A 10,989-nucleotide genomic window follows, 5' to 3' on the forward strand; every position below is an offset into this window, starting at 1 on the left:
ATCTACTAATACTAGCTATAGTCAAGTGATATATACCGACCAATGTGGTAGAACTATTACAGACTGCTTCAGCTTTATTGACAACGGAACGTCAACATGGTAGTTGCTGCGAACGAAAATTAGACACTACAGTTTTATCATAGTTTTGAAAATTGAAAAAAAAACAAAATGAAAGAATCTAAATTTGTCAAGTCAGGAACCTGTTGTTAAGTGGTTGTGGTCTGTTGATGTGCTTTATACGTGTTTTCGTTTCTCGTTGTGCTTATAGATTAAATATATTTCCTGTTAGCACTTGTTTTACAATAATCATTGTCGGTCCTTTATAGCTTGCTGTTTGGTGTGATCCAAGACCCCGCGTTGAAGGCCTCACTTTGACCGATTATGGTTTATTTTTTACGCATTGTCACTTGGATTCGTGTGTTGTCTCATCGCGACTCTTACCATTTCTTATTTCTTTTTACAAGAACCATCCGACAATACGATTAGGATTACACTGTTTATTCCAGACCGGCGTTTCTTATACACTTATTTTAACTAAGAACTGAACTATAGGAGGTGTAAGTTAACTACAGGAAACGTTTTGCAGAATGTTCAATTGAGGAATAAAACTTAGAATTGAAATGGAGAATATGCCAAATGGATAACAACACGAACAAAGAGCAGACAACAGCAAAAGGCAAACAATCGGTCCCCAACGCAGCACGAAAATCCCGCATCCGGAGGTGGTCCTCAGCTGGCTTCGATTTTTTTTTATGTACTAGTGAAAATGGACGTTATTCTTAACTCTAAAATCAACCTTGGGAGCATAATACAACAGGATAAATGTTTGTATATAAATAATGATTTATTTTTGAAATATTACTAAATAAAAGTTGATATATTCTATACGTGTACATAATACTTCAAAAGGATTAAATCAAAGATATATGAAAACGACGAAAATTAAATTTTAATGGATGATGTATATAAATATTGTTTAGAATAAATTTTCGTTTTTTTACATATTTGTATATTCTTGTTTTATGAAATATATTTTGTGATGTCGTTAATGATAAATTATATATCTTTTATTTTAAAGATGAATTATGTGAGAAATGCAATTGTTTAAATTGTCCTTTGGAGCTAATATTGACGGAGTTGAATGTTACCTGTTGTAAAAATCTGTTTCTGCTGGCTCTGCTTGGATTAACCAGTTAAAATTGTATTTTCGATGGTAAATATCTAAAGCGAAAGCGCCAACTCATTTTAACAAAAAATCTTGTGATGTTTAAGATTTGTTTAATTAATGTTTACATTGTTTATTTTGTATTATCAAAACGTAGATCAATGACACTGAATTACGTAATACCGTTGAAGGGTCAGGTCGTTTTCAATTAAATATTAAGAAAAACAAAACAAGGAAATTTAATAGAAATTATCCTTTTCAACCTTTTAATTTTAAAAAGCAATGTCCAATCATTGAAAATCCTAAGTGGTATATCAGACCTTCAGCGAACCACCAATAGTAAACAAATATGTCGTTAGTTTTACCTGCATCAGGATTATTTAGAACTCAAGCATTTTGCAATTCGATTTCGTTGCTAGACCTTCCATCGACTGGTAGTAGCTATAGCGATGTGTACTTACCAATGTGGAAGAACAATTGTAAACTGCGTGAAATGGAAGGAGATTGTAGTTTCGACGTTAGGAACATATCCGATATCATTTGGGAAACGTTATTTCATAAAGGTCAACCAACTCGTGATGGCGTCCGTAAAATTTACGAAGAGATGATTTCCACTTCACCATTTGGAACTCTTGATTTAATAGCTTCCTTGTGAGCAACAACCCTCTATAAAAAAAATCATGATAGGAAATGCAAGCACGAGAAAATAATATCAATTGGGAGATATATACACCGCATGCAGTAGCTGCTAGAATGTTGCTACTTAGAAATGGAAAGTTCTCAATCGGAAAGTTGAAAAAATCTTTTTTGTCGTAAAATTTTGTTTTCAATCGACCCTCATTGTCAACGTCTAGATGTAAGAAATAAATATTGATGAATGTAAATTATACTTGTTATACAAATCTGTGTTCCTGGCTCTGCTTAGATATACCAGTTAAACTGTATTATCGACGGCAAATATCCAAAACGAAAGTTTCAACTCCTATTACAATATTTATCGAAGCGGCTTTAAGCATGAAACTTATAAGCTGTTTTTTTCCAAATAAATGTTTACATTGCTTACATCGAATATCAATACGTAAATCAATGAATTTACGTAATGCCGATCAAGAGATCATGAATACTGACTCCCGTTACTTAAATCATACCCTCTAGGTCATGTCATTTTCAAAGACTTACTGAGAAAACAAATCGAATAAATGTATCAAAAATTATCACGTTCAAAATTTCAAATATAAAAAGCAATTTCCAATCATTGCAAATCCTAAGAAATATATGACACCTTCTGCGAACCTTCATTAGTTAACAAATATGTTTAACCTTTTGAGTATTTTGAAATTCAGTTTTATGCAAGAATAATAATCTACTGGTACAACACATTGTCTGGTATTTAAATTCTACTGTTGATGAATTTTATTTCGAAATATACTATCAAACATAGGTGAACCACGACTCCGTGTTGAAGACCTATAATGATTTATTTTTACAAATTGTAACTTGTATGGAGAGTTGTCTCATTGACACTCATACCATGTATTCTAATGTTATAATAAAAACGAAGAGATACTCACATACAACTTTATAAACCAAATCACAGTTCGTGTTTGTACCAAGTCATTTGTTTTGACATTGTTGTTGTCTTCCTAGGAGCGATATTTATGTCTTTTGCTATTATCTACGTTTTTTTTAATAATCTACAATTCTTTTAATGCCATTTGTCTAAAATATGCATGTGAACTATTGCCATCATGCGGCTTGCATTCGTCGCCGTCAACTTTTACCAACACCCTCTCTTAAATGACAGAACTTATTTAAATAAAACTTTCACTTTAACATGATGAAATCTAGTGTTATTTTTTTCACCCCTGCCAATAAACCATCATGGACAGTTATGTTTTGTTTACATGCATTATTATCGAATCTTTAAAACCATTTTGGACGGAGAAAAATCCGACAGCATAAACGTTTTGATGTCCAACAAAATGATTGAATTACTCTTCATTTACAATTTATGAGGTTTTGTACTTACATGATTCTTTTCAAATAAATGTATGCCTAATATCTTAAAGTGATAAATGTAAACTATTTAAAACTAGCAATATTGATCTACTAATTTGCTTAATGATTGAAATCATTTGAATGTTCCTTACAAGATAGAGTTAATATTCTTAAGAAGGTTCGCTATTCAGTTTCAAAATAACAAGCTTCTTATAGCACTAGTATAAACTGTAGGTGATTATTAAAGGAAACAAAAGATCAACAAACAAATATAGGTCAATGTGCTAGTTTTATAGATATTAACCATTAAAATTTTGGCGGGAAAATGTTCTCTCTTGATTTGTTTATAACCTTATCATTGAAAAGTTTAAGTTCTCGAAAACTATTAAAAAATAACATAGATTTTATAAGACTTTTACAGATGGCTTATAAAATACATGTAAAAGATTTATAAAAGAAAAATGGGGGTCAATGGACAAATTATTTTAAGGCATTCACATGGATAAAACCAGAGGATTTCGAAAATCTGACAAAATTCCAAAAATATGACAAGCGAACATCCTTAAACGACGATTTCAGACTAATATACAAGTTTTTGCATTTTGTCTTGAAGTTATAAACGTAAAAACCGCGATAGAAAAAAATAAGCTGTACAGCAGGTACAAGATCCCCTAAAAATAGTCATGGCACTTTAAGCACAATATTTACTTATTTTCGACTTTTTGTCTGTTAGCTGAAACTAGTAGACAATTCATAGCAAAAATAACGAAAAAAAGTATGCTATTAAGCATCTGTACTATGTGTATACATCTTAATGGTGTCAATATTAAAGACGTTTCGATTGCAATATTGCACATCGGTATATAAGAGAAGGGTAATGAGCTCAGTGTAGTTTGGTTGTAAAATATTAGTTTTTCATTTGCGTAAGGACCAACAAGTGTTTTAACTGCACTGGCTACATTTGTACACGAAGCACGACAAACAAATTTGACGACACAACCAACGTATGATGATGACAGTAAGCATCTGTTTGTCATCATTTGCGTGCTATTTTATCCGAAAACATACAACATTTAAGTATCAAGAGAGCGAAAAATGAATGACTTGAAAACAATAATATACAAGAAAAAGTTGTCGTAAATATAATGTCCATGTAGAAACCATATACTGGAAGTCGTAGGGAAACAAACTAAGAAAAATTAGGCGTAAAACAAAAAAAAACCGAAGACTGATTGTGTTGAAAATCGAGATATCACACCATCAATATTACATGTGAACTTGTGTGACTAACAAATTATATGAAATGTATATTAAATAAACACATCAATAAATGAAACTCACATTCAAATATCCAATTCATCATTGTTTACATTTGACATTATATATTGTAAGCACTATACACGCAAGTTCATAAACCATTAACAATACTGAGCCATCCATACTCAATGTACTCAACTTGTATTAAATGTTTTACTAGATAAATTGATGTCCTCTCCTAATTCCACAAATTCCGGTAAAAGGCGTATGCGAACAAGTAATCCCACCCCACCAAAACGTGAGGATAAAAGATCACGTACAGACGTAATGGATCAACAATACATAGGCGTTAGTTCTCATACTGCGGAAGCGGTACATACACTTTTACCACAATTTACCATCTCAGATGAAGACATACAAAAAATAGCAGATGCTGTAAAGTCCAATATCATTACTGACATTACAAATCTAATTAAATCGCACACAGAGCCATTACTTGAACAAATTGACCAACTGAAATATGAAAACAAAAAACTTAGAGAAGATGTAGATGCTGTTGAGCAATATGGGCGTAGAAGCTTGATCCGAATATCTGGTGTCCCTGAACCAAATGATGAGAGAAGCACAACAGAAGTTGTTCGCAAAATTATCTCTGATATTGATCCTGAGTTTAAGGGAGTTGACATTCTCAGATCACATCGAGTTGGTAAATTATCAGACCACGATGTAAACAGTGACCCAAAACATCGTCAGATAATTGTTCGATTATCAGAACCTGGTGTCAAGTTCAGGATACTTAAATGTAGAAAACATCTGAAAGAAAATGCAAACTTTAAGTCCGTCTACATCAATGAAGATTTAACCATGCTTCGCAACAATATACTCTATCACTGCAGAAAACTGTTGAAAAAGAACAAAATTAAACAGATATGGACAACGAATAGGAAAATATATATGCTTGACAAACACGACCAATACTATGATGTTACAACTACAACTAGATTCGTCCAAGCAGTCGACAAGTTAGACCCGTCCTACACTACACCAGATGGATGGTAGTCTAATATGATAGCAGTATTAATAAACTCATTTGTGTTGTACTTGATTAACTATGATAATGACATCTTAATATCAATACTACGTTCTTTTGCAACCAACGAAACAGGTGTGTGTGTGTTTTTTTTTTTTTTTTTTTTTTTTTTTTTTTTTTTTTTTTTTTTTAATTGTGTGGTTTTTTTTTTTTTTTACTACTTTTATATCCATAGTAAATTCCTATGAGGTGAAGGTTATTATATTTCAACCAATCGAGTTGACCATGTCATTTACTCTTTTTTCATTGGCCAATGAGTAAATGAATTCACACGGCAATTGTTGATGTCAATTTTGTATGTACCACATTAGAGACTTTATCGATTTTTCGATACAAACATTACCTGTGTACATGCAGACATTCAAAATTTGAGGAGTTATGAGGGTTGTATTTTGTTTATTCGTATGGCATATACGTGGATAGTTTCATTTTCATTATTTTGTCTTTTCTTCTGATAAACATTTTACATCTCAATTATATTATTGAAATTTAATTACAGCATTCCACATTGTTTTAAGTAAAAGTTGTGGTAATCGCTATCTCGTTTCTCGATATTGTTGAAAAACAGTTAAAATTATTATACCTATGCACACAAGCATTAAAATTTTAGTACGTATCCACGTATATTATATTTTTTTCATGCAAGATTATACTAACTACATTATTTTGTATTCAGAACCCCCGAACAATTTCTCAAAAATATATTGTTCTTGTTATGTTCACCTATATTTTTTGTTCCTTGATTTTTCTTATTTTTATTACATTCTTTCTTAAATTTTGTGACACACTTCGAATCGGACCACGCGCTACTGAAAAATTTCTCCTGACGAACAGGATGATCCGCTCATATGTACAGGTCATGCTCTCTCGCGCCAATTATGTGCATACCTCGGGAGTCACCTAATGGGGGTTGACGTATCATGCTACCGAGAGAGTATTGGCCGGTTTTTATGTGCTGCGCATACTGTCAAGAAGGGAAAGAGATTATCGTTTCTTGACATAATCTGCATTTCACTTTTCGCAAAGTACGGTATCCGTATGTTACCAGTTACTATACTGTTACATTTTGTATTTCACCAAGTCCATACACGTAGCATTATTTCACAGCAAGTTGATAAATGTGACGCTAGGATTTCCAAGTGTTCACACGACCGTTTACATGATCATTGTGATCTTATCATAACTTGCTCGTTCAGTATAGTTTGTATCTTGTTATTGATATCGGGCATTGAGCCAAATCCAGGTCCGTTGACTACAGAGTCAAGCTTTAGTAGTAATAGTAGCCAAGATGATGTTTTTAAAAATGCTGTTTCATTTATGCATCTTAATATTCAGAGTATTGTTCCGAAGCTTGAGTTGATTGCCGCTGAATATTCTTGCCATGAATTACTCTCGTTTACCGAAAGTTGGCTTTCATCGCAAGTTAGCAATGAATCCGGGTTATAAAACACCATTCCGAAGAGATCGGGTGGGGAAGGCAGGGGGAGGTGTTATAGTATATGTTAAAGATAACTTGAATTGCTCTGAAAGGCGAGACTTAGTGGTCTGTGGTACTGAGTGTATATGGCTCGAAGTAAGATTCAAGACCAAAAAATATCTTTATGGGACCTTTTACGTCCCACCTAACAGTAGCCTACAGGTATGGGACAACATAGAACAGTCTATCGACCTTGCCTTATCATGCAATTTAGATATCATAGTTACAGGTGATTTTAACACCAACCAGTTAAGGAACACCACTAATGATAGAATTAGCATGATTAAAGCACAATTCAGTCTACATCAAGTTATCTCCGATCCAACTTATATTACAGAACACAGTTCATCACTTCTAGACCTTATTTTAGTAAATGACCCTGTTAACCTCCTATTTTCTGATGTTGGGGCCCCGTTATTTGATCAAATACGATATCATTTACCTGTAATAGGTATCCTTACCCAGCCATGCAAGTTACATCAAGTTTTTAAGCGTAAAGTATACATGTATGATAGAGGTGATTATGACTCATATAGACACCAGCTATCACTTGTTGATTGGGATGCTTTATTTATTTCCAATGACGTTGATGTCATAGCACATGCCATAACGGACGAACTTATTGACAAGGCAGATAAAAACATTCCTAACCGAATTATTACAGTCAGAAAAAATAAACCACCATGGCTTACCGCTGATATCAAAAGGATGATTCGTAAAAAAAATCGTATCCATAAAAGAGCCAAAAAAACAAATTCTGCTCCGGACTGGACAAAATTTCGATTAGTTAGGAATAAGTGTAATAAACTAGTTTTAAACTCTAAAACTGATTATTTTTCAAAATTGTCAACCAAAATTATATCTGAATCTCATGGTGGCAAACACTATTGGAGTCTTATTAAATCTTTGATGAAATGTGACTCCAGCGACAGTCGCAACATTCCCCCTTTACAGATAGATGATGATCTGATCTGTGAAGATACAAAAAAGGCAAAAATATTTAATGATTATTTTTGTGGTCAATCAAATCTTGATGACTCTAATACACACCTTCCAGACATACCTGACACACGAACAGACGGACTCGGTGATATGATAATATCTGAGAACGAGGTAGTAGACATCTTGAAGATTTTGGATGTATCAAAGGCATCGGGACCAGATCGTATAAGCCCACGACTTCTAAAAGAAGCATATGGAATTATGTAATATTCTTTGTGCAGGTTATTTAACCTATCTTTATCAGTTGGCAAATTTCCTTCCGACTGAAAATGTGCAAATGTTACCCCTGTATTTAAGAAGGACTCTCCAAGTGACTATAGAAACTATAGACCGATATCATTGATAAGCGTTATCGGAAAAGTCATGGAAAGATGTGTTTTTAAGCATATTCATAACTATCTAATAGCTAACCAGATAATCACACCCAACCAATCAGGATTCACCCAAGGGGACTCAGCCATTAATCAATTGCTGAATATTACAAATGAGTTTGGGAAGGCATTAGATGACGGGAAAGAAATTAGAGTAATTTTTTGTGATATAAGTAAGGCATTTGACAGAGTTTGGCATAAGGGGTTGTTACGGAAATTAGAAGCTATTGGCATTAAAGGTTCGGTTTTGGCATGGGTAAAAAATTATCTATCTGATAGAAAGCAAAGGGTTGTAATTAATAGTGTATCATCCGAGTGGGGTAATATAATGGCTGGGGTACCCCAGGGGTCGATCCTGGGTCCTCTTTTATTTTTGATATTTATTAACGATATCATATCTGATATACAGTCTTCTATTAAGTTGTTTGCTGATGATACAAGTTTATATTTGATAGTAGATGACCCTCAAGAATCAGCAAACAACTTGAATAGTGATCTCGAAAAAATCCATAGATGGTATTCAGATTGGCTAGTGACCTTTAACCCTCAGAAAACCGAGACCATGACAATTTCACGGAAACTTAACAAACCTGATCATCCAAAACTTAACATGGACAACGTAACTGTAGCTGAGGTATCAACCCATAAACACCTTGGATTACATATTTCAAACGATGGCACTTGGCACAAACATATTGATGTAATAACCGAAAAGGCATACAAACGACTGAATGTTCTTCGAAAATTTAAATTTATCCTTGACAGACGGACACTCGAGACAATATACCTAACATATATAAGACCATTATTAGAATATGCTGATGTCATCTGGGACAACAACACACATCTTTTGATTGATAAGATTGAAAAAGTGCAAACAGAGGCTGCCAGGATCGTAACTTGGGGTACTAGGTTGGTGTCCCTAGAGAGATTATATCTCGAAACGGGTTGGGAAAAGCTTAAAGATCGAAGGGAGGACCACAGGTTAATTTATTTTTACAAGATGAAAAATAATATTACTCCGGAATATTTATCAACCTTAGTTCCAGAGTCCCATGCAGCCATACATTATCATAATACGAGAAACTCGTCCCTAATCCCCCCTGTTCGAACAAGAACAGCCCTGTATTCAAATTATTTTTTACCGGCAACTGTACGTTCATGGAATCTCCTCCCTGATAATTCTAAGACCAGTACTTCGGTGGGGGCATTCAGGAATTGTGTCCAGTCTCGGGCGATTAAACCTCCAAATTATTATTACATTGGTAAGCGATTAGGTCAAATTTATCACTCAAGACTTCGTATGCAATGCAGTTCTCTAAATCATCATCTTTTTGTTAAAAATATAGTGGATTCGCCACTTTGTTTATGTGGTGCTATAGAAACTACAGCGCACTACTTGTTGCACTGCCCCCGTTTTCACATTATGCGTGAACAGCATTTTTATAATATCAATATAATACATTTTTTGTCGGAAGAAATCTTGCTACACGGTTCAATGGACTTCAGCTACGAACAAAACATTGAAATATTCTTGGCAGTTCAAACATTTATACTCAGTAGTAAAAGATTTGTCATATGATAGCACACATCTTGTTCAACAAGTAATACTTATATCTATAATTGTGTCCGTTCAGAAACATACACTTTATTATTCCGATGTATATATTTTTTCTTCTTTCTTGTGTGTCACAAACCTTATTATATGTTTTTTTCTTCTTTCCATCTAGTGTAACATTGTTATTTTTTATAACATTTTACCCTTTGAGTATTAAAATATGAAATGTTCTTATTAGGAAACGGATTAATATAAGCTAAGAGCTTGTTTCTGGATCCTATTAATTATTTCACTTGTATTATTATGTAAATGCCTATGTATGTACCTGAATATAATTAATAAAATATGTTTACACTAAAAAAGATTTTGAAAGTGAATTGAAGATTTAAGAAATTAAATATTTTACATGCGAAAATACTTTAGTAAAATAAGATGAGTCAACGATCTGATTTAAAAGCAAAACAATATACGAAGACAAAATTATATCCATCAACCAATGACACCTACTGAATGGCATTCTTCTGACTTGGGATTTACACATAAATATGTAGTGGGGTTAAATATGTTGGCTGGCTCCAAGTCCTCCACCCATCTGGGACTGTGGTGTGATTATGCAGCGTCAGAAAAAAGGGATTATTGTTATGATACCAGATGGCACTATTTTCCTTCAAAACACCTTAATCCTAATTTCAGTAAAATCTCATTGCCTCCTTGTTACTTTTGGTAGAGTATTGACATTTGATTTACATGATGAATTTACAACGACCCTTTGATACCGACTCCCGTAACTACATGACCTATCCTATAGTAAAACATTTATGATCCAAATAAAGGCAACAGTAGTTTACCGCTGTTCAAAACTCGTAAATCCATGGACAAAAAACAAAATCGGGGTAACAAACTAAAACTGAGGAAAACGCATTAAATATAAGAGGAAAACAACGAAACGACATTAAAATGTAACACACACAGAAACGAATGTATAGATAAACATCTTAGTAACGCAACACTTATTATCACATTTAAAAGTTCAGTATAAAAAGCGACGTACAATCATTGAAAATCATAGAA

At 33.4% G+C, this 10,989-nt stretch overlaps 1 protein-coding gene across 1 annotated transcript; it reads left to right on the forward strand.

The window, feature by feature from the left end:
• The first annotated feature begins 6,939 nt into the window (after positions 1-6,939).
• On the forward strand, positions 6,940-8,196 carry LOC139504124 (uncharacterized). Its single transcript, XM_071294184.1, has one exon. The coding sequence runs from the start codon at positions 6,940-6,942 to the stop codon at positions 8,194-8,196; it is 1,257 nt and encodes a 418-aa protein (XP_071150285.1).
• The last annotated feature ends 2,793 nt before the right edge of the window (positions 8,197-10,989 follow it).

This window comes from Mytilus edulis, chromosome 14 (genome assembly GCF_963676685.1).
Source record: "Mytilus edulis chromosome 14, xbMytEdul2.2, whole genome shotgun sequence".
Classification (NCBI taxonomy): Eukaryota; Metazoa; Mollusca; class Bivalvia; order Mytilida; family Mytilidae; genus Mytilus; species Mytilus edulis.

Excerpts from the sequence above, each read along its gene's own strand:
- LOC139504124 (XM_071294184.1), top strand. The coding sequence starts at position 6,940 with ATGAATCCGGGTTATAAAACACCATTCCGAAGAGATCGGGTGGGGAAG.